The 24,834-nt window shown below is 48.3% G+C and overlaps 1 protein-coding gene and 1 non-coding gene across 3 annotated transcripts in view; one reads left to right on the top strand and one right to left on the bottom strand.

The window, feature by feature from the left end:
- Itgb3 (integrin subunit beta 3) overlaps positions 1-24,834 on the bottom strand; it is a 62,354-nt gene that overhangs the window by 24,832 nt on the left and 12,688 nt on the right. The window contains exons 2-6 of one of the 2 annotated variants that reach the window (XM_045158563.1): positions 19,806-19,891; positions 8,040-8,235; positions 6,769-7,021; positions 3,788-3,950; positions 3,031-3,192 (exon numbers count right to left, since the gene is read on the bottom strand). In XM_045158563.1, the coding sequence (XP_045014498.1) occupies positions 3,031-3,192; positions 3,788-3,950; positions 6,769-7,021; positions 8,040-8,235; positions 19,806-19,891 (860 nt within the window). Of the gene's footprint in view, positions 1-3,030; positions 3,193-3,787; positions 3,951-6,768; positions 7,022-8,039; positions 8,236-19,805; positions 19,892-24,834 lie in introns of those variants that run through there. The other variant, XM_045158564.1, reaches the window with a different exon arrangement.
- On the top strand, positions 10,651-10,755 carry LOC123463797. Its single transcript, XR_006639180.1, has one exon. It is a non-coding gene; the product is annotated as a U6 spliceosomal RNA (small nuclear RNA).

Below are 24,834 nucleotides of genomic sequence, written 5' to 3'. Positions count from 1 at the left end.
CCCCAGATATGGTCATTCAACATTGTACCTCCAGATGCAAGAGCCAAAATAAAGTTCTTTGTAATTTACCCAGTGTGTGACATGGTGTTACTAACCACAGAAAATGAGCATAAAGGATAAAGTAGGGCTGGAGAGATGGCTTAGTGGTTAAGCACTTGCCTCTGAAGCCTAAGGACCCCAGTGCAAGGCTCGATTCCCCAGGACCCACGTAAGCCAGATGCACAAGGTGAAGCATGCGCCTGGAGTTCATTTGCAGTGGCTGGAAGCCCTGGAGCACCTATTCATTCTCTCTCTCCCTCTCTCTCTCTCTCTGCCTCTTTCTCCTTCTGTCTGTCGCTCTCAAATAAATAAACAAGAAATATTTTAAAAATTAAAAACAAGGATAAAGCAGCCACACACGCCTAGTTGTGAACCCTGGGCTGTTGGCAACAAAACAAACAACTCAGATTTAACACAGCCCTGTGGGTTACGCACTCAGCTGGTCCTTGCTGTTTCAGAGCTTCTGCAAATGCCTCAGCCCAGCTCTCGTTCTAACCACTGCTTGCCCCTCCCCCTCTTCCACTCAGCACTGACCCAGCTTAGTCTTCCTCCCACCCGGAGTGACCTACTTGGTAATCCTCTCCCTTCCTTGGGACCCCAGCCCAAGTCCACCTCCAGCAGAAGGCCTTCCTTGACCATCCCAATGCCCAATGAGCTTTCCCACTTTGGCTGCCCATTGCCTTTGGTATGTCATCCACTTAGCACTGACGCATTCTATACTATTTTTATTTATTTACTTATTTATTTGTGTGTGGGGGAGGCAATGTCTCTTGCCTCTGCAAATAAATGTCAGAGGCCTGCGCTACTTTTTGTATCTGGCTTTATGTGGGTGCTGGGAAATTGAATGAATGAATCCTTGCAAGCAGGCAAGGTGAACATCTCCTCAACTCTGAGAGGTGTCTGTTTATTTACTGTCTGTGTGTTTGTCTCACTCTGGCCCAGGCTAGAACTCTGTAGACTCAGACTGGCCTTAAACTCAGTGATCCTCCTACCTACCTCAGGCTCTCAAGTGAGTGCTGGGATTAAAGGCTGAGAAATGTTTTATTTGCAGTTCCTAGTTGAACTTGAATCCCATTTTTCAGGTTCGTATGGTAATGTCCCAAAAATAAGAATGGCAAAGTCTTGAGGTTCTTCCTTTCCCTTTCCCTCATCTAACTCCTCCCGAAAGATTCAAAATGTCTCCCTTAATTCTTCCCTGTCATCCTTTAGCAAGACTAACTGAGATCAGTCAACTACAATGCAATATCCTCTACTCTCTGTGGCTTACAAAATCCATCAGTCAGCCAAACAGAAAAGCAGCAGAGGAGGCAGCAGATATCTTGGTGTGTGTATGTGTGTGTGTGTGTGTGTGTGTGTGTGTGTGAGAGAGAGAGAGAGAGAGAGAGAGAGAGGGAGAGAGATAGACAGACAGACAGACAGATAGATAGATAGGTTTTTCTAGGTAGGGTCTCACAGGCTGACCTGGAATTCACTATGTAGTCTCAGGGTGACCTCAAACTCACGGCAATCCTCCTATCTCTGCCTCCCAAGTGCTGGAATTAAAGGTGTGCACCACCACGCCTGGCTTGATGTGACTGTTTTGAAAATAAAGAGGTAATGGAAGGATGCTTGGTTTCAGAATACTAAGATTTTCAAGTCCATAAGCATTTTCTCATCTCACTTAAGGACCAAATGCCTAGGAAGATATGAAACCAAAAGAAAGCCAACTGCTGCTTAGGTTTCCTCTTCTTTGTCTGTTTGTTTGTTTGTTTGTTTGTTTGTTTGTTTGTTGAGGTAGGATTTCACTGTAGCCCAGGCTGACCTGGAATTCACTATGCAGTCTCAGGGTGGCCTTGTCTCACAGTGATCCTCTGACCTCTGCCTCTCGAGTGCTGGAATTAAAGGCATGCACCACCACGCCCTGACCCTGCTCCCCATCATTACTGTCATCCCAGTTATCTTGAAGAAAAAGACCTCCAGAGCTGGAGACGTGGCTCAGCCATTAAAGGGTCTTGCTTGCAAAGCCTGCGAGCCCAAGTTTGGTTCCCCATGCAAAGCGAGAAGCACCAAGAGGTGTCTGTTCCTTTGCTTTGCAGCAGCAAGAAAGAGGGAGAGAGGGAGGGAGGGAGGGAAGAAGGAAGGAAGGGAGGAAGGAAAAAAGAGAAATAAAACAGAAAGAAGGAAGTAAGGGAGAGAAGGAGGGAAGAAGGAAGGATGGATAGAAAGAAAGAGAGAGAAAGAAAGAAGAAAAGCAAGCACAGTGTGGCATATTAATGTAACACCATCAGCTAGGAGGTGGCAGTATGAAGATCGAGTTACAGGCTCCATAGCAAGACCCTGTCTCTAAACTCAAAAAAGGAAAGAAAAGAGAAGACCTCCCACTTCCCCCACACACCCAAAATGCCAGCATTCTGAGCATCGCTGTTTGTCTTATGGCTCACAGTAATTTCTCCTATTTCAACGTAAACCCTCTTCCTCTTATGCAATTAACTGTCTACGGTTAATTAACTAAAAAATACAAAACAACTCAGAAGAAGTCTTCTCATGTATGATCCCATATTCTCCACAGACCTTCCCTTCTATAAGCTAAATGACTCTGAACCCTTTGGCATTTCCTCACAGGCCTGTTCTCTGTGTTTTTCACAAACATGGTCTTTTTTTCTCTCTGCCTTCCAGGAGCCACGAGTGAGCATGGGTCTGAGAAGAGGCCCATCCATAGAGTGGGGAAGAAAGGGCTGCCTCCCATCTGAGCCACGCGAGCAGCTCTGGGTCTGTTCTAGATGCCACAGTGCTGTCGCTGGGGCTCGCGACAGTGCCGGGGGCACGGCTATCTCTAACGGTCACGAAGCCGTACGCGGGGTGAGGACGTCTTGCCCAGGGGCAGAAGCAAGCTGGGGCCGCGCCCTGCGCCCTGCCCGGAGGGAGAGCTGCTGCTCTGGACTTCGCGCAAAGGCCCCGCCTGGACGCAGCGGCTGTGCTGAACGGAGCCCCGGATGTCGCTGGAGATCTCACCATGGTAGTGGAGGCAGAGTAATGGTTGTCAGTGCCAACGTGACACTGACCGTCGTTGGGCTGGACAATGCCTGCCAGCCTTCCATCCAGTGCTATATGGGTCTTGGCGTCCGTGGTAAATACCAACAAATGGGACGCGTCATTCCTCCAGCCAATTTTTTCCTGTTTCAACAAAGTGGGGGGGGGGAGCGATGAGGGGAGAAGAGACAAAGTGACTTCAGCTACATCACTGGTAGAGAAAAAATTGCCCAGGACTTCCCTGCCTGGAGAGGGACCTTGGAACATGAGCGAACTTTCCAGTTCAGATCTTTCCACTCTCTCTGTTCCACTGCCCCTAGCTGACTGGATAGCAAGGCTGAGGCCTACCTTCTTCAGCTCCGAACGTAACTCTTCCAATGCCAGCCACGTGGCCCATCCAGAGCCCCGCCTGCATCCACAGCGGGGCAGGGCTAGAAATGCCACCTTAGCATCTGCCCACTTTGCTGAGGTTAAATTAACCCAGACTGATTGGGAGACTGTAGGATTCTCCCCAAGAAGGATCTGAGACTGACTATGTTTCAAAGGAGATGGCAGCTCTGACCCAGGGTGGATATGAACATGGGCTGCACCTCGGGCGTGACTTATTACTCATACTGCACAAAGCCTTGCTTCATTCTTCCTATCTCTTATCAACAAGAAATCCCCAGCGTGAGCCACTTCCTTCCCCATTTTGATTTGTACCAACTGTTCCTGGCACCCTCTCACCCTCCAAACTCACATCACAGACTGTAGCCTGCATGATGGCGTCAAAGCCACCCTCTGGGGCATCTCGATTCCGTGACACGCTCTGCTTCTTCACTTCCTCATTGAAGCGGGTCACCTGGTCAGTTAGTGTCAACACGTGTTTGTAGCCAAACATGGGCAAGCAGATATTCTTCATACTGGGGAGCAATGAGAGACTATTTAAGTAAACATGCAGATGCACAATGTAGTATGAGGTTGGGAGACAAAGAGAGAGGGGCAAATACAGTCACTGGTGTGCCCCAGCCAGGTCACACAGTCACATTAGTCTCTTATCTGCAATGAACAACATCACACCCAAGGCCTCAGGCACGTTAGTCAGATGCTCTGCCACACAGGTGTACCTCCAGCCCCACAGAATCACAACTACAGAAAATTCAGACTCCAAGCCTTTCAAACTACCTGAAGCATCACATCAACCGTACCTCCAGCAGCCTAGAAAATAAGGAAGGGAGCAATGAGAGCTGGGTTTCGGCTCAGTGGATAAAGTGTGACAACCTGCAGTGAGACCCCAGAACCCACATACAGCTGGACACCACAGTGCACGTCACTCAGCCCAGTGCTCCGGTGACAAGATAAGAGGGGAAGACAGGAGAATCACCGCCACATACGAAACAACGGACAACATGAGACCCTCCCTCACACAAGGTGGAGGGCAGGGCTGTCCTCTGACCTCTTGCACACGATAGCATGCACACGCCTACACTCACACAGAAGACGAGAGAAAACAGGGCTGGAGAGGTGGCTTAGTGGTTAAGCACTTGCCTGTGAAACCTATGGACCCCAGTTCAAGGCTTGATTCCCCACGACCCGCGTAACACAAATGCACAAGGGGGCGCACGCATCTGGAGTTTGTTTGCAGTGACTTGGAGGCCCTGGCACACCCATTCTCTCTCTATCTATCTGCCTCTTTCTGTCTGTCACTCTCAAATAAATAAAAATAAACAAAAAAAATTTAAAAAGAAGAGAGAAAATAGAGAGAACAACAACAAAAAAAGAAACAGAGTAAGCAGGTTCAGATCCTACCCCTTCATTTACTAATCATGACACATCTAACAACCTCCATGATGGACTCTTACCTTCTTTTTTAATATATATACATATACGTCTGTGTGTGTGTGTGTGTGTGTGTGTGTGTGTGTGTGTGTGTGTGTGTGTTTTAGAGAGACTGAGAGAGAGAGAGAGAGAGAGAGAGAGAGAGAGGGACAAAGAAGAGAGAATTGGCACGCCAGGGCCCCGGCCGATGCAATCGAACTCCAGACCCTCGCGCCACCTAGTGGGTATGTGTAACATTGCGCTTGCCTCGCCTCTGCTTACGTGAGCCCTGGAGAGTCAAACACGGGTCCTTAGGCTCCACAGACAAGCTCCTTAACCGCTAAGCCACCTCTCTCTCCAGCCCAACTCTTACCTTCTTACTGCTGAGACAAAACACCTGACCAGAAGCAGCTTATGGGAGGCAAAGGTTTATTTTGGCTTACAGTGTTGTGGTAAGGTTTCACCATGATACAGAAAACATGGCAGAGCAGGTAGCAAGACTGTCACGTCTTGTCACAGTAGTGGGATAGAAGCAGTCTGAGTGAACTGGCTGTGAACACCCAGAAATGGAGAAGCCTCGAGGCCACCACCAGTGACACCTCCTCCTGCGAGTCTCCGCCTCCCACAGCTTTCGGCAGCTGGGGACTGTGCAAGAGGCTGAATCATAAACACTGGACGTTATGGGGGCATGTTACATTCAAACCACCACAGACTGTATCCCCTAATAAACCATGAGCTAAATTACCTCATACTTCTTAAGTCACTTCTATCAAACACTTTGTCATAGGGACAAGAGAGGTAACTAATACATAAGCCAGAGACACAGGAGAAACAGCTCAGCAGAAGAGCACTTGGCTAGCATGCATGAGACCCTGGATTCAACCCCCAGCACCACAGAAGAAAAAAGAAAAGAGCCGGGCGTGGTGGTGCATGACTTTAATCCCAGCACTCAGGAGGCAGAGGTAGGAGGTATGAGTTCAAGGCCACTCTGAGACTACAGAGTGAATTCCAGATCAGCCTGGGCCAGAGTGAGACCCCCTCCTTGAAAAAAACAAAAACAAAATAAATTTTAAAAAAAGAAAAAGAAAAGAGCCAGCTCCTGCCTGTTAACCCTAACACCTGGGGAGGCTAAGGCAGAAAGACTGAAGGTTCAAGGCCAGTCTAGGCTCCATCATAGCAAAACCATGTCTCAAAAGGACAGAGAAGTTAAGGTGCTTGCTTGTAAAGTCTAACAACCGAGTTTGGATCCCCAGTACCCAGGTAAAGCCAGATGCACAAAGTGGTGCATGTGCCTGGAGTTCAATCACAGTGGCTACAGGCCCTGGCACACCCATTCTTCCTTTCCCTCTCTCTGGCTCTCTCCCCACCCCCAGGCATGGTGGCACATGCCTTTAATCCCAGCACTCGAGAGACAGAGGTAGGAGGATTGCAGTGAGTTCAAGGCCGCCCTGAGACTACATAGTGAATTCCAGGTCAGCCTGAGTTAGAGTGAAACCCTACCTCAGGGGAAAAAAAAAAGGACAGAGAGCTTATCAGTTTCTATGCAATCAGAGGGCTCAATATAACAGGACTGAATTTCTTGCAGCTTCACCCCAAAATTCTGTGTCCTTGGTAATAAGGATAAAAATCCAACAATGATAACCAAGCCAGTCCTCTGAAAGCACGCAGACTTCTCTCTGCCTTTGACCTCACGTTCCTCTCATTTTCCTCTTGCCTTCCATGTATTTGTAACAAAGACCAAGAAGCTGATGAATTTTCTCTTAAAGATCCCAAGACACAAAACTCCAGGTCAACAGCCATTTACCAACTGAGACACCAAGGTGGCCAACAAAGCAAGCCTAGAGCTAGAAATGGGAATAGGAACCCAGACCTGGCCCTTCCTGGAACCTGCCTATTTCACAGGTTTCTTGAGAAGGGACTTACTCATAACAGGGGTTTTTGAGGGCCTCTGGTGGGGAGATGTACATGTATGGTGACACAGGCTTGTCCACAAAGGCCCCAAAGCCAATCCGCAGGTTACTGGTAAGTTTGCGCATCTGGGAGGCCAGCCTGGTACCCAGGTTCTGGATGCTTGACAGGTCATCCTTCATGGAGTAAGACAGATCCATCAAATAGTAGATGTCTACGGGGTAATCTTCTACCTGCCGCACTTGGATGGAGAAAATCTTCGAATCATCTGGAAGGCAAAAAGGTTTCAGGTTGTTGTGTTCCTTTTTTGTTTATTTGTTTTGGTTTGGTTTGGCTTGGTTTTTCAAGGTAGGGTCTCATTCTAGTCCAAGCTGACCTGGAATTCCCCATGTAGTCTCAGGGTGGCCTCAAACTCACGGCGTTCCACCTACCTCTCTGCCTTCAGAGTGCTGAGATTAAAGACATGAACCACCATGCCCGGCTCGATTTTATTTATTTGTTTAGGAGGGAGTAGAAAGAGAAAGGAAGGGGCAGAGAGAGAGGATGGGTATGTGAGGGCCTCCAGATGCATGTGCCACCCTGTGCATCTGACTTATGTGGGTACTGGGGAATCAAACATGGGTCTTTAGGCTTTGCAAACCACTACCCTAACCACTAAGGCATCTCTCCAGTCTCACGGTTTTTTTTTTCTCTCTCCACTAACAATAAGTGATCAAACTACAACTTGAAGAAGCCTTGATCTCTTTTCCCCTCCTCCTAAAATTCTATTCCTCTTCTAGTCTCTTGAACCTCTTCCATTTTAAATTTTGCACCTCAAAATGAAGCTGTAAATTATGTAAAATTGGTACTAGCAAAAAGAAGAAACAAGCATTTTTTTTGAGAACCTACTGTCAGAAGGGTTAAGTAATTTTCCAGACATCTAGGACGTGGTGGGATTAAGATTCAAACTCAGATCTTCTGACTCAAATCTCTACACCTCTCCTTTTCTTCCATCCCCCTACCCACAGCCCTCCCAACATCCTCGCTCCCACCCCACTTCTATTCTGTGTTACCCCAAGATTTTTGTTTGTGTTTTTGTTTTTCGAGGTAGGGTGTCACTCTTGCCCATGCTGACCTGTAATACAGTATGCAGTCAGGGTGGCCTCGAACTCACAGCGATCCTCCTGCCTCTGCCTCCCGAGTGCTGGGATTAAAGGCGTAGCATCGCACCCAGCTTTATCCCCACGACATCACTCAGACCTCTATCTCATGTCCCAGGTCACTCTCCAAGATGAACCCATGTCTACCTGGCCGCAGTCGAAGAGCAATCCTCTGGGGACTGACTTGAGTAATCCGGGAGCTGTCATCAGAGCCCTTGTTGCTGAGTGGTCTGGCCTCCAGGATTTGGACCTCGCTGACTGGGAACTCGATGGACTCAGGGGCACAGTTTTCCTTCAGCAGATTCTCCTTCAGGTTACAGCGGGTTGAGCCCAGAGGCAAGGCCTGTAAGACAGGATCCCAGGGGGAAGGGCTGAAGTCAGAGGGAGGGCGGCTCTGCGTCTCCTGTACACCCTGGCCCCTCCCAACGGCTTAGAACTTACTCGGCACTTTGGGGCTAAAATAGCCATATATATATATATATATATATATATTCCTTAGAAACATGTATAGGAAGGGAAAACTGAGGCATCAGATGAGCTAAATGAGTGCCTTGTTCATTGGGATTGGCAACAAGGAAGAGGAAATATATAGGATGATGCCTGGTGAACCAGGGTTTTTGTTTTGCTTTGTTTTGTTTTGTTTTGTTTTTCAAGAGAAGACCTCACTCTAGCCCAGGCTGACCTGGAGTAGTCTCAGGTTGGCCTCAAACTCACTGTGATCCTCCTGCCTCTGCCTCCAAGTGCTGGGATTAAAGACATGTGCCACCATGCATGGCTGAACCAATTTTTTTGTTTTTTGATTTTTCAAGGTAGGGTCTCACTCTAGCCATAGCTGACCTGGAATTCACTATGGAGTCTCAGGGTGGCCTCAAAATCATGGCAATCCTCCTACCTCTGTCTCCCGAGTGCTGGGATTAAAGGCGTGTGCCACCATGCCCAGCTGGACCAATATTTTTTAAACTGTGAAATATAATTCTTTCTTGGCTCTCAAAATCAGGTTACTAAATAAAAATGCAATAGAACAAAATAGAAAATATCCAAGTATATACACGATAAATGTTAAGTGTTATTTTGAGAAACTTTTACTTACTGGAGAATGGCATATAATGCATGAATATAACATAAATAATGATGTGTAAATATAATGTATTTATTTTTGTAGGTCAAGGTCAAAATGATTGGAAGCTGCTACATTAGACACTAGCTACTTTATGAAGTGCATCACTGTGTGTACCCTATTAGCTTTCTTTTATTTGTCTGTGTTTTCTTGAAATAGAGTCTTATTCTAGTGCAGGCTGACCTGGAACTCACTGGGCTCAAATGCACAGTGATCCTCCTACCTCTACTGCCGAGTTCTGGGATTAAAGGTGTGTGCTACCGTGCCACATCCTGTTGCCTTTCTAATCCCAGCACTTAACCTGGGGCTAAAGACCAAGGTGACAGAAGGAAGGCAACACTGGGAGCTGGGAGGGCAGTGAGGTACAAAGGATAAAGAATGCACGGATGGGGGCTGGAGAGATGGCTTAGCGGTTAAGCGCTTGCCTGTGAAGCCTAAGGACCCCGGTTCGAGGCTCGGTTCCCCAGGTCCCATGTTAGCAAGATGCACAAGGGGGCGCACGCGTCTGGAGTTCGTTTGCAGAGGCTGGAAGCCCTGGCGCGCCCATTCCCTCTCTCTCCCTCTATCTGTCTTTCTCTCTGTGTCTGTCGCTCTCAAATAAATTAATTAATTAATTAATTTAAAAAAAAAAGAATGCACGGATGGGCTGGCTGAGACTGAACACCAACTGACTGCATACCAGAACGAGTCACCCATCTTTTGAGGCCCAGTTCCTTCGTCTGTAACATGAATTTAAGAACCTTCCTTTGGGGGCTTGAGAGACGGCTTCATTAGGTTAAGGCACTTGTCTGCAAAGCCAAAGGACCCAGGATCGATTCCCCAGCACCCACATAAGCCAGATTCACAAGGTGATGCATGTGTGTCTGGAGTTCATTTGCAATGGCCCAAGGCCATGGCGCAGCTGTTCTCTCTCTCTCTCTCGCTCACTCGCTCTCGCTCTCTCTTTTTCTCTCTCTCAGCCTCTTTCTATCAGGTAAATTTCAAAAAAGGACCCTCCTTTGGCACATACATCAGTCAAAACCATAGACAGAAGATAGAAAGGTGGTTGCCAGGAGTTAAGGGGAAAGAGGAGAGTCGCACAATTGACACAAAGTTCCAGTTTTGTGTCATGAAGAGTGACGAAGATGGATGGTGGGGACGGCACACTGCGAGTGTAGTTAATGTCACTCACCTACATGCTTAAGATGGCTAAGATGGTCAATGCTGGTCTATGTATTTTACCACACTAAAATTTAGTTTAAAAAGAACTAGTAGACTGGAGGAATGGCTCAGCAGTTAAAGGCACTTGTTTGCAAAGCCTACCGGCCCAGGGGTTAAGTCCCCAGTATCCACAGAAAGCCAGACACAGAAAGTAGTGTATGCATCTGGAATCTTGCCTTGGCAAGCGGCCCCAGCATACCCATGTTTGTTCTCTTTCTCTCTTCGTTTCCCTCATAAAATATATATAGTGAAAATATTTTTTTAAAAATAAACTAACGCCGAGTGTGGTGGTGCACACCTCTAATCCCAGCACTCGAAAGGTAGAGGTAGGAGGATCACCACCCTACCTAGTGAATTACAGGTCAGCCTGAGCTAGAGATAGACCCTAGCTTGTAAAACAAAAACCAAAACCAAAAAAAAATAAAAAGAAAAGAACCAATAATGCTCACTTCAGCACATACATCTTAAACTGAAATGATACAGAGAAGATCAGCCTGGCCCCCGAGCATGGGTGACATGCAAATTCATGAGACAGCGCATAGTTTTTTAATTTTTTGTTGTTGTTCATCTTTATTTAACTATTTGAGAGTGACAGACACACAAAGAGAAAGGCAGAGAGAGAGAGAGAGAGAGAGAATGGGCACGCCAGGGCCTCCAGCCACTACAAATGAACTCCAGACATGTACGGCCCCTTGTGCATCTGGCTAACGTGGGTCCTGGAGAATCGAGCCTTGAACCGGGGTCCTTAGGCTTCACAGGCAAGCGCTTAACCGCTAAGCCATCTCTCCAGTCCTTTTTTTTTAAAAAAAAATCTTTTATTTATTTACTTTGAGAGAAAGAGAGGCAGAAAGAGGGAGAATGGGCACGGCAGGGCCACTGCAAGTGAATTCCAGATGCATGTGCCACCTTGTACATCTGGCTTATATGGGTACTGGAGAATCAAACCTGGGTCTTTAGGCTTTGCAGGCAAGTACCTTAACCACTAAGTCATCTCTCCAGCCCAGTGACAGTACATATTTTTCAAGTAACTACTGAGTGCTCAGCCCTATATGGGTCATCTACACCAACCTCCCCCAAGGCTCAGAGAACATCTCGGAAGTGTGAAGAGAAAGAGCTAGAGGGTGGAGAGGAAGACTCTGGAACTCTCTCGCCTGGATATGACATATGCACTGTACTTATGAACTCACAGCAGCTGTGGGTACTCTCACGAGAGCTGCAGAAGAGAAAGCCAGTTACCACTCCATCATGGCTGAGGGAGAGGCTTGAGTCCTTGCTCCTTGCAGGGAATGTATTGATCATTAAGGGTTACTGGCGTAGGAGGCGTTGTTCTGTTCAACCGTGTACCCACTAGAATGAGGGAGGAAAGGGGGTTTGGCAGGAGTGGGAGAGAAATAAGAGAAGGTAATGGAAGGTCTACATGATCAATTTATAATATGTACATATGAATTTGTCAAAGAACATAGAAAAAAAGCAAACAGAATTAATAATAATAGTAATACCCCCTTCCTCATAGGAATGTCACGTGTGGCTAAATAAGGTGATGAATATAAAAGACACATCACAGTGCTTGGTATGCACTAAGTGCTCAGCAAATGCTAGTTGTTATTACGAGATGTTAATAAGTAGCCCACGAATGAGTTATGAATAAACCAGCTTAAGGCCAGGATGGCGAACAGAGCCTGTCCTAGCACCCCCCTCTTCCTCTGGACTAAGAGCAGTGATGTGCGTCCCCACCCTCCGGGGCCCCATGTGCACTAACGCACAAACACTGAATGGGAGACATGCTGCGCCGGAAAGAGCACCGAAATTACGGAGTCTGTAGCCAGCTAGCCGTGTGACCTCACGTTAGTCACTCTGGGCCTCAGTTTCCTTGCCTGCTTCATAAAGGGAGTTAGACAGCATGATGTTTCAAGTCTCTTCCTACTCGGACCTTCAGCAAACTTAGCTGGCATTGCGCGTGTGCCCGGCCATAAGGGCTCCATGTAGTAGGCTAGAAACAACCTCCCTGGATCTACTTCCTGCCCAAGCCCTTCGAAAAGCCACTGGATGACCCGTCCACACCAACATCTCAGAACAACTAACGGTGACGTTCACGGAGCGCTCAGTGGGCGCAGGCGCTGTGAAAGGCACTTTTCATGGATCAGTGCGATCCCCTGACAGCTCCGTGATGCTGAGGTTAGAACGTGTGTTTCACAAGGGAGGAACCTTCACAAACGAGGAACATTATCATCTAGGGAAGAAATCTAAGACTCAGAGAAGTTATGTGATTTGCAGAGCAAAGGAAGTGACAAGCTAAGATGCCAATGAAGTTGTCTGCCTGTAATTACCCTCATAGAGTAAGTTTTACTGCAAAGAATGTAATAAAAGGCAGAAAAGCAGGGGTGGAAGGGACAGTCCTAAGAAGAGCCACAGCAGACAAGGGTCGGTCAGGACCCAAGACTGGGACGTGACAAGTGTGGGGAAGGATGGATAATGTCCTCTCTCCTCAGCTGCGCGCATGACCTGGTCACCACAATGCCTGCAAACAGATTGAGCCACAGGGAGCCACTCACACTCCGAGGCCCAGAAAGTCCTCCTCGGGTGAGCGGAAGCCCTGTCCACGTGGAGGAGACATGAACCGCAGCGCAAGCCGACCCCCCTCCCCAAACATCACCCAGCAAAAGCAAAAAGTGAAAAGAGCTTCCAGAAGCCAGAAGCTCCCTTCTTTCTCTTTCGACTTCTCAGGTATGAGGCAGAGAAATGGCCTCCGCGAGGGAAACCAGCGCCCGAGACTTAACCTTCCTGGCTACAAATGTCTCAAAAGGAACATCAGAGTCTCCATGGTTCTGAAGAAGGAAAATCTCATCATTCCAGCTAGGGACAGAACAGCAAGTGGAAAGAACTTCTGGACATGCCAGCTACCCATGGTATGTGCCCATCTCTCCTCAGGCCTTCTCTTCCAGGAAGCACTTCCAGGAAGTGTTTCTTAAAAAAAAAAAAAAGAAAAAAGAATAAATAGCTTATCCCTAATTCCAGCTGCCCTGAGAGCCCAGAGAAAACCTTCCCAAAAAGGACAGTGATTGGATTACCAAGATGCCAGAGAAGCTGAGCCTTTCCAGAACAAGAGAGAGGCTAAAGGAGTTGGGGGAGGGGTGCAGCTGGACGGGAGGGGCATTGAGGAAGAACGGCGAGCCATCAGGTATCTTCAGACTCAGCCAAAAGAGCTTCAGCCCCCGGAGGTGAGGGGAAAGGGGGGGATGGGGGAGTTTCTTCACTCCGGTTTTCTAATACGGCAATCTTAATTAGAAGAGGGTTTGAAGTGCTGAGATGTGCTGACAGTCCTTAGGTTTTGTATAAATTTCCTTAGACAACTAAATGCCGAGAAACAAAACCTGGCTCGCTCCCTCCCTCTGTGGTCACTGACGTCAGAGGTCAAACGCATAGCAAGGCTTGCTCCCCAGCCCAGCTCTCCCTGAGGGCCTCCTGAGGGCAGCGTCCTCCACACACGCAGCCACGTCCCCTTCCTGAATAACCCAGACCAAGGCAGCAAAAGGGAAGTCTGCAGGTTACAGAGAGATGACGAGAAAGCGGGTGGATATGAGAGTTCTAGTCCTCGGTGACCGGATGTTACACAAAAAGCAAAAATAGCCCAGACCCAAGGGAAGATCCCACGCAGAGGTGGGAGGCTCCAGGCCGGGAGCTGTGCGAGCCTGTGGATTACCACCCATTCCTGGGGGAGTGACACATGCTGTTAATACTAGTCCCCACTAATCCCGTTCTGAGAATTGGGAAAGTACAGCATGAATAATTGTCACTGTGCTATCTCACTCAAAGGGCTGGACAGGGACTAAAATAAAACTGTGTGAAATGACTTCAACATGCAGTCTCAAGATAAGTCAAGTATAACTACCTACTGTTCTTGTAGACTCTTGAGAGGGGGAGGAAGGGGAAGCATGCCCTCGGAACCTTGTCTTTTTCTCTTTCCAGTGCTGGGGATGGGCGTCCATATGCCAGTCAAGTGCTCTGCCACGGAGCCATGCCCCAGCTCCAAATAAATGGACAGCGTTGTCTTAACTGGCTAGTCTGATAAGGATGAAAAATAACTTGGACACACAGAAAAGTATAGGGACCGGCTAGATGGCTCAGTGAGCAAAGTACTTGTCCAACAAGCATAAGGACCTGAGCTTAATCCTCAGTACTCACGCAAAATGCTGGCACACAAATAAATAAATAAAAATAAACAACCAAAAAAGGGGGGCTGGAGAGATGGCTTAGCGGTTAAGGGCTTGCCTGTGAAGCCTAAGGACCCCGGATCAAGACTCAATTCCCCGGGACCCACATAAGCCCGATGCACAAGGTGGTACGTGCATCTAGAGTTCGTTTGAACAAACAAAAAAAGGGAGGCTGGAGAGATGCTTAGCAGTTAAGGGCTCGCCTGCGAAGGCTAAGGACCCCAGATAGAGACTTGATTCCCCAGGACCCACATAAGCCAGATGCACAAGGTGGCACATGCGTCTAGAGTTCCTTTGCTGTGGCTAGAGGCCCTGGCGTGCCCAATCTTTCTCTCTCTGTCTGTCGCTCTCAAATAAATAAATAAAAAACAAACAAAATGCTGGCACAGGGGCACACACTGGCAATGCTGGCGCTGGTGAGGTACACACAGGAGCATCCCTAGAGAGCACTTGCTAGGTAGCCTATCCTAATTGGTGAGCTCCAGGCCAATGAATAGGTAGACAGCATTCCAGAGAGAGTGACACCCAAAGCTGTCCTCTGGCCTCCATTCACACGCATGCATATGTGTATCCACGTATATACAAACACATACATACATGCATATACACCACATAGAACACACACATGCATGCAGCACATGTATACAGAGGAAAGAAGGTATCTGATAACCACTTTTTAAATTTTTTTATTTTTATTTATTAAAGAGAAAAAGAATAGGCACACCAGGACTTCCAGACACTACAAATGAACTCCGGATGCCTGCACCACCATGTGCATCTGGCTTACGTGGATACTGGAGAATTGAACCTGAGTCCTTAGGCTTCACAGGCAAGCGCCTTAACCGCTAAGCCAGATCTCCTCAGCCTGGAAAGAAGGTATTTTAGTTCGGAGTTATCGCCATTCACAGCTTTGTTAATTACAAGGAGAAATGCACTCACTACTGTTTGTAGTAATTTGAATGAAATGTTCCCCATAGGCCCATGTGTTTTGAATATTTATCCACTAGCTGGTGGCAGTCTGTGGGGAGTGAGTCTTTAGGAGGTGTCCGCCGGGAGGCGGACCTTGAAGCTTCGTTAATCAATCCTGACTGACTGTTAGTTGGCCAGCTCACTCTTGCTCCACCTCCCAGCTGCTGGGCCAAGATGTGATACCCAGCCTCCGGCCTGCCATGCTTTCTCCACCATGATAAAACTTCCCCTAAAAACTGTAAGCCTGAAATAAAATCCTTTCCTCCCATAACTTGCTTCTGGTTGAGTGTTTTGACTCAGCAACTAGAAGGTAACTATAATATTGCTATACATGTTCACTGTTTTTTACAATGACAAGCTGGGGCAAATTTCTCAAGATGATTATCTGTGCTCAAGGTTTAAAACAAATGGAAAAAAGAGAACAGCAGAAAAGTGAAAAATAAAATTCTGACCAGGCGTTGTGGTGCACACCTTTAATCCCAGCACTCGGAAGGCAGAGGTAGGAGGATCACCATGAGTTCGAGGCCACCCTGAGACTACATAGTGAATTCCAGGTCAGCCTGGGCTAGAGCAAGACCCTACCTTGAAAAAACAAAAACAAAAAAAAAGTGAAATTCTGATAATCACAAAAAAAGAATTATAAATAGTGCCCCAAACCTTTTCCCTGCAGATGCAGAAAAGAAAGTAAGAAGGAAGTTCTGCTGGAGTCTTCTACTTGCTGGAGCCAAGCCCCATTCTTCCTGTTCCATTCTTGGATCGCGAGCTGGTCTACCTTCCAATGTGTATTCTTGCCTATACACCATACCCTAGCATTTCATTCTGCCATAGGGTTGCCAAATTTAGCAAATATCTGGGGCATACCAAATGAGAAATTGTGATTTAATCTAATTCTGTACTTATCTGGCAACCTTAACTCTACCTCCAGCCACCTTGACCAAAACACCAGGTTCTTTCAGTAGCAATGTTTGTCCAACTTGCCACCATAACAACCCATTCTCATGCAATAGGTCCAAGGTCTATCCTGACTGCCTTTATTTTTTAACAAGCATTTCAGGCAATCCTTACCACGAAGCATATAGACTCCAGCATGGCGCCACATCAGCCAAGATGGCAGGTTGGACCTCTTCGTGAAGGCCGCCTCTCTGCTAGATGTATACAGATCAGAGACAGCACGCTGTCCCAATCTGTGTTACTTACTATCTAATCCTCCAAGAACACACCCTATACAGATGGGCCCAAAACACGCCACTCATGCACGTTGGCTATGATTTCCTACTACGCAGCCAAGGGCTTGCTATACACACCCAAGAGCTGCTCTCCGCTGAGGACCACGGGGACAGCTGAGCCCAACCAGTTGTTTTCCGAGGCACTGCCAGCATTGCCTGAAAGTCAACTCCGGGGAGGCCGAGAGCTGGGGTGCACCCCCAGCCCCACTTTTGGTATTTGTATGTCAAGGGCCAAAGCACATTCAACAGTTAAACTCAGCCTGGGCAGGGGATGTCCAGCTCCCTCGGGACAAAAACAGCAGTCATGCTCTGGTTACAGTCCAGGACTCTCACCTTTCTCCTCCCAGGCTCAGAAACACATTATGCACCCCTCAGCACCCCCCCACACACACACACGACTTCCTCACCCACCTCTAATCCCTCCTCCCTCCAGCTTACTGATAACTGTAGTATTTCTCTATATTCCAGTCTTAGGGAAGTATCTCACGCGGGCTTGCGACCTCCCCTCACTAGTTTGCTTTGGTTCTAGCTGCGCCCACTTCCTGACCCCACCCTCATCCCCAGGCTGGTCCCAGCACAAGCTTTGATCTTAGCCAGCACCTCGCCCTGTGCAGCCTGCCCCAGAGACAAAATTCACCATGGTGACCCATAAATATTCCACACTCACATCTCTGTAAGTCTGTTCACATGATGGCTCTGGCTGGTCCCTGTCAGATCAGGGAAGAGGGAAAAGAAATGGAGGAAGGAGGGGCTACAGCACTCTCCAGGAATGCTCCCTGTTGCCCAAGATTCTGTGGGCCACCGTTTCCTGGCTCTGGGTTTAAAAGGAGGGAAGGAGGAAGTGGAAACAGCCTTTGAATGACATTAGGTATATTAGTTACTTTTCTTTCTTTTTTTTCCCCCCTCAGGGTGGCCTCGAACTCAAGGAGATCCTCCTACCTCTGACTCCTGAGTGCTGGGATTAAAAGCGTGTGCCACCACACCTGGCTTATTAGTTCCTTTTCTTGTTGGTATTTGTATTGCTGTGGCAAATACCTGACAAAAACAATCTGAGGGAGGAAGGGTTGACTTCAGCTTACAGTTCAAGGGTTACAATCCATCATGATGGGGGAAGGAGTAGGGAGGCATGGTAGAAGGAGCATGAATGTGCTGCTGTAGTTAGGAAGCAGGGAGAGACAGAGAGAGAGAGAGAGACAGAGACAGAGACAGAGAGAGAGAGAGAGAGAGAGAGAAAGAGGGAGATAGGAATACTGATGCTCAGCCAGTTTCTCCTTTCTGTGCATTCTAAGTCCCCAGCCGTGGAATGGTGATGCCTACATTTAAAGTGAGTCTTCCCATTTCAATTAACCTAATCTAGAAAAATCTCTCTCAGACAATGCCCAGAGATTCGCTGTCATGTTGATTCTAAATTCTATCAAGTTGACTAACTAGATTAACTAATCGCACTCGGGGCTTCTGCCCCTGGATCCTCTCTACACCAGCCAGCTAGAGGCCATCCGATCCAAACAAGACACCCTCTGCAGCCCACTCCTTCTTCCAGGATGCTTGCAAAACTGCAGCCTCCTTAGAAAAGCAGCTTAACAGAATCACGACAGTGACCAAAGGCGGGAGGGTGTGACGAGAAGGGAGGACTCAGCGCACTTGACTGCTGTCCAGAGGGGAGGGGCACCTGCGGGGGTGGGAAAGAAGGCCTCGCCCTCCCCCAGCCTCAGGGAATGTTTCATTTACTAAATGAAGTCAATGTGGCCCAGATGTTGGGCAGCTGCATCTGGACTCAGTCCCCCCCCCCACCTCGTGCTGAACAGCACAGAGACCAGAGCAATGTGTTGAGCCGGCCTCTGAGGCTGGGGGCGAGGGGGGGGGGGAAATACAGTCTCCCCTCCTCCCCTGTCTGCTGGGGAGGTTGCCTTTTTAGGAAACTCAGCGGATCCGGAAGAGAAGCAGACAAGAGGAGCAAGGGCCGGCTGGAGCAGTCATGAGTCTGTAGAGGGCAGAGGCTCGGGAAGCTGAAGAGTCAGGTCAGGAGCTCAGGTAACCAGCCACCTGCTGGGGCCAGTGACTCAGCCGCCTACTGTAACTGCTGGACATCCCTCTGGCCACATTCACCCTTCCCAAGCCCGCTCCCACCCCTGCCCACCAGCCCTTGCCAGCTCCAAATTCCCAGCCCAGCCACAAATATAGCCATTCCCTCAGACACACTCATTCCCTAGGGCCCCAGACACAACAAACCCTCTGCCTAGACACAGGGAACCCTTTCCTCTCACCCTCTCGTCCTCACCAACCGACTGGGCTCCTTCCCTCACCGCATTTCAGAAGAGATATAGGCCTAATCATCCAAGAGAAGGGAACAGAGAAAAGATCTCTGACTAAACACCTCCCAAGGGTGAGATTCCCCTTCTGTCTGCCCTATTAACACTTTGAAGAAAAAGTAAGCTGGCAATCCCACCACACCTAGAACCCCTCCCATTTCTCCTTTTGAAACCCGAGGCCTGTCTTCACTAGAATAGTCTATCCCAACACAAAGAAAATAATGGTCACAACAAGCCCAGAGGCACAACCAAAATGGTTGTGAGAGGGTCACAGTACCCTCTGGATGTCATTACTGCAATACGCCGTGACAGCTCTCCACCATCCATCAACAGTAAGGCTCCACCTAGTCCAACTCAGAAGGGACAAGGGACTGTGTATTTAAAAGGAAGGAAAAGCCGGGCGTGGTGGCGCACGCCTTTAATCCCAGCACTCGGGAGGCAGAGGTAGGAGGATCGCCATGAGTTCGAGGCCACCCTGAGACTCCATAGTGAATTCCAGGTCAGCCTGGGCTACAGTGAGACCCTACCTTCAAAAAAAAATCAAAAAAAAAATAAATAAATAAATAAAAAAATAAAAGGAAGGAAATAGGGGGGCTGGAGAGATGGCTTAGTGGTTAAGGCGTTTGCCTGCAAAGCCAAAGGTCCCAGGTTCAACTCCTCAGGACCCACATAAGCCAGATGCACAAGGGGGCACATGCATCTGGAGTTCATTTGGAGTGGCTGGAGGCCCTGCACACCCATTCTCTCTCTCTCTCTCTCAAATAAATAAATAAATAAATAAATAAATAGAAATATTTAAAAGGAAGGAAATAACCCCATGTGTCTGTTCCTACACAAAAGCACGGAGGCTAGGGAAGCAAGGTGCGGTGCAGGCTCCTTACCTCATCTGCACACCAGGCACACACAGGACTCACAGCCAGACACTGTTGGCAGGAGCTCACACCTCTTGTGGCACAGATGTTGGATCCTACAACAGACAGAGGAAGACGTCAGCCTGATTGGACTCCAGGAAGTTATCGTCCTGCCCCATCCTCCCCAACCTTCCCAAGTGCTCACACAAGCCTACCCTAGCCACACCATCAACACCTTAAACACGGGCGACTGGAGAGGAAGAAAGAGAATGGCGAGGATGGGAAGAGTCTCATTACCATCAATGGACGAGGCCCTGGCGACAGCAGGTGAGAGGCCTGAGCCACAGGCTGCAGTGTCCAATCCTAGCTGACAGAAAGGCTTTAAGTACAAGACTGGTTGGATACCTACATTGTGCAAACGAAAATCTGAAGCCCAGCGTCATGGCCATCTGTCCTTTTCAATTGCTTTCATGATATTCACAGCCACTACACAGAGGATCTAAGACCCAAGGACACTGACATTAACACTTCTGCTCAGCAGCCACAGACTTGCTTGCAAACTCACCTGTCCCAGGGACCCCATCATCCCTGTGACAACGGGAGGTGGAGCCATAAGAACTGGAAGCAAGAGATCCTGCCTCAAAAAAGGTGGGGCAAGTTGTGTGTGGTGGTGCACGCGTTTAATCCCAGCACTTAGGAGGCAGAGGTAGGAGCATCGCCATGAGTTCGAGGCTGCCCTGTGACTACACTGTGAATTCCAGGTCAGCCTAGGCTAGAGTGAGACCCTACCTTGAAAAAAATAAAATACCACCAATATGATGCCACTGAGAGAATGTGTGTGTGTGTGTATGCGTGTGCGTGTGTTTAAACTGTGGAGATAGCAATTCTAGAATTGGTTCCAAGCCTGGCTCCAATGCATCAAAGTGGGACAGTTCCCAGCCATTTGATGTCTGAGATACACGAAAGGTGGCTGACTTTTCCAAAGATGCCAGAGTCTTAGCCTTCAGAACCAACAGTGGCAGCCAAGGCTCTCCTTTCAAGAGCTGCTTAGCCAGATCTTGGCCTCACAGTTACTCTCCTCCCAGGAAGACCTGGACAGTCTCCTCTTACACACTAGCCTAACCCTGGACTATTTTAGGTATCACCCTCTCTTTTTAAAAAAAAGAAGTATTTTTATTTATGCATTTGTAAGGAGGGAAGGAGACAGACAGAGAAAGAAAGAGAATGCCACAGCCTCTTGCTACCGCACATGAAGTCCTATGCACGCACCACTTTGCGCATCTGGCTTCACAGGGGTAGAGGCCCCATGCCTTAAAGCAAGTGCTTCAGCCACTGAGCCAGCTCCCTAGCCCGAGGTATTTCCCTGCCTTTTGGGAGTTTCCATGGAGATTGACATCCAAGGATAATTCTGGACATAAAACCCATCAATGTTCCCTAGAGAGAGAAGTCCAAAAGAAGGTAGAAGTTAAGAGAGAAAAAAGGTGTGGGGGGTACAGGCACTGTCGAGTTATTTTTCAAAACTTTTCCAAGTCCATCCCTTTACCCAACCATTCATCCTCAACTTAGCATTTCCTATGAGTTGTTCACTCGTAGCAACAACAGAAAGCCTTGCCAAATGTGAACTAAAATCAGCAGGCCTCCCCCAGTGTACAAGCAGTCCCTGACCCCAGAGGACGCGGGCCGAGCTGCTGCGATTTGTTCTTGAGGAAGTCATGCCTGGGAGTCATCCCTGTTTTATAATGAATCACAGGTTGACATTGTAAGAACCAACGATACCCCGTTAATCACCACCACCACTCCCCCCCACCCCGCAATCAAGTCTTATGGAGTTCGGTGCTTGAAAGTAGCTGACTCATCAGAAGTCCCAGGGTTAGACCAAGGCGGACTCAAAGGGAAGCTGCTCCCAGGCCATCTCTCCCTCCTGAACATGTGGACCACATCTGGGCCTCCATTTCCAGTCATTCATAAAGACTGTACTTCTTCTCAGCCTCTGAGGCCCAGACAGTGTTGCCGGAGAAGTAGGCATCCTCAGTAGAATGCCAGTGAAAACAACAGGAAACCCCCACCGTCCCCGACCCTTGACAGTTCAGCCAGAACAGAAGCAAGGTGGACTGGTCCTGGTGCGGGTCCCTCACCAGCTGGTTATAAATGTTCACTACATAAGCCAGCCCTGGAACCCACTTGACTACAATAGCATACACACACAAGAATAACTCAGTAAATGCAGCTGCTGGAGCGGCTGCTGCTTTTGTTATTGCTATTTTTATTCTCAGCCTCAAGCTGGTGATGTTTTACCTTTTCTTTTTTTTTTTTACTTCCTGGAAGATACCATTTTGGGGGCTGGAGAGATGGCTCGGTGGTTAAGGCATTTGTTTGCCTGCAAAGCCTGAGGATCCCAGTTCGACTCTCCAGGACCCACGTAAGCCAGATGGACGAGGGGGGCACACATCTGGAGTTCATTTGCAGTGGTTGGAGGCCCTGGCGTGCCCATTCTCTCAATCTCTCTCTCAATCTCTCTCTCAAATAAATAAAATAAATAAATATTTTTTTAAAGATACCATTTTTTTGGACACTAGGTATAAAACAGTAAACTCTAAGGAGGGGTTAAAGATGGGAGCGTGGAGCCATAAAGTATCCAGCTGAGGCAAAATGACCAACTTTCACATCTGTCTTACAAATGGAGTTAGGATTATTAGTGTTCGAAATTCCAATCTAGGAAGAGTAGCTGAGAAAGGAGCGCCAGCAATAAAGAGAGACAAGGCCAGCCAAGAGCTCTGCCTGGAAAGTAGTAGAAGGCTGTGGTTTGGCACATCTGCCTGATTCGCAGAACCAGAAAAGAATCAGGGTGGGAAAAATGGAGGAAAACAAAAGTAGGAAACAAGGAAAGGATTTAGAACCATGGGAAGTCATAATGCGTCAATGACGGCTTTTTTTTTTTTAATGACGGATATTTTGAGGACACATCATCCAATGAGGCAGGATGTCAGAGTGCAAAGGAGGAAGGCTCAGGCCACCCTGACATCTCTCTTATTGCCTGACAGGAGAAGAATTCTGGCATCTAGCAGAGAGCCTCAGCCCCGCCACTGGGCTCTGGCCACTTGCCAATGAGGTCTGTCGGGACAACGGGTGACTCAGGGGTGCCTCATCTTCCCTTGCAGTCACCTGGATGACTGAGTCATGAAAGAACAAAACATCTCAGGCTAAGTGCTCTACGTGTGCCCACGTGGTTTATCTACAACGAGCAAATGGGAGTTTATTTTGCTTTCATTTCTTCCTGGAAGGTAGCAGTAGTTCAGTAAGCCAAGGAAGGGGAAGGAGAGAGAGAGATTGAGGCTCAAGACCGCACACACTTCTATGCTCTGAAGCAAAAAGCTCCAGGGACCCTCACCAAGGCAGCAGAAAAGTCAATCCACCATATCTCAGCTGCTCTAAGACTTCAGATGTAGGATGTATCTGATTTCAGATTCTAAATCATTTTTTAAAGTCTTATTTGTGTGTAATTAACTAATTAATTAATTAGAAAGAAAGCATTATTCCGGAGCTGGGGACGTGGCTCGGTGAGTAGGAGCACGTGCTGCACAAGCATGAGGACCCGAGTTCGATTCCCGGCACCCACATAAAAAGCCCAGGATGGCTGAGCATGTCTGTAACCCCAGTGCTGTGGCGGGCTGGGGGGCTGGGCAGAGAAGACAGAGGCATCGCTTGATATCCCTGGTCAGACAGCCTTCACTGCGAAGCAGCGAGCTTCCAGGTTGAGTGAGAAACTGCCTCCAGGAAACAAGGTGGGAGGGTGATGGAGGAGGACAGCCGACACCCTCCTTTGGACTCCCACACGTATGCACACGCATCTGCACCTATCACGTACACACACAAGCGTGGACTCTTACAGAAAAGAAAGCAGGACAAAGGATCAGCAAGCAAAAGAGAAAGGGGTCAGGATCGGTCTGTCTGAGAAGCTGACATTGCAAACTGATGTCAAGAAGTGAATCGTGGGAAACATTCCAAAAACAGCCAGATCCAGGTGGACCTCAGCCTGTTGGAGAGACAACAGTTAGATAGGCAAAGGAGGAGAAGAGAGAAGTGGCCCAGGGAACCAGACAGCCCTTGGGAGCCAGAAGTCCCGCACAGCGAGCACGAGCTCCATTCACTGTGCGGAGCACCCACTGAAGGAACGTGAGCAGAAGTGACCAAAAGCAGCTCAGCCTCTGCTAGGGAGGCAGCTCAGTGGGTAATGTGCTTGCTGCACAGGCAGGAGAACCTGAGCTCAGATCCCCAGTACCCACAGAAGATGTCGGGTATGGTGGGGTTTGCCTATAACCCCAGCACTGCAGAGGCAAAGACAGGAAGATCCCGCAGGCTTGCTGGCTAGCTTGAATAATCAAATCAGTGTGCTCTAGGTCTAGGTTCAATGTCTCAAAAAGTGAGGTGCAGGGCTGGAGAGTCGGCTTAGTAGTTAAGGCGCTTATCTGCGAAGGCTAAGGACCCAGGTTCCAGGACCCAGATAAGCCAGATGCACAAGGTGGCGCATGTGTCTGGAGTTCATTTGCAGTGGCTAGAGGCCCTGGCGTACCCATTCTCTCCCTCCCTCCTTCCCTCCCTCTCTCTTTCCCTCCTTTCCTCCCATTCCCTATCTCAAATTTAAAAAAAAATATGCCGGGCGTGGTGGTGCATGTCTTTAATCCCAGCACTTGGGAGGCAGAGGTAGGAGGATCACCATGAGTTCAAGGCCACTCTGAGACTCCATAGTGAGTTCCAGGTCAGCCTGGGCTAGAGTGAGACCCTATCTTGAAAAAAAAAAAAAATTTAAGCCAGGCGTGGTAGCACACACCTTTAATCCCAGCACTCGAGAAGCAGAAATAGGAGAATTGCAGTGAGTTCAAGGCCACCCTGAGACTAGATAGTGAATTCCAGGTCAGCCTGAACTAGTGTGAGACCCTACCTGGAAAAATAAAATTAAAAAAAAATTTTTTTTGAAAAGGTGCAGAGTAATTGAAGAAGACATCCAACATTGACCTCTGGTCTACACACACACACACACATCTCCACATGCATATGAATA

Source organism: Jaculus jaculus, chromosome 9 (genome assembly GCF_020740685.1).
Source record: "Jaculus jaculus isolate mJacJac1 chromosome 9, mJacJac1.mat.Y.cur, whole genome shotgun sequence".
Classification (NCBI taxonomy): domain Eukaryota; kingdom Metazoa; phylum Chordata; class Mammalia; order Rodentia; family Dipodidae; genus Jaculus; species Jaculus jaculus.
The sequence above is the reverse complement of the archived record's forward strand: the minus strand, read 5'-3'. Positions and strand labels throughout refer to the sequence as shown.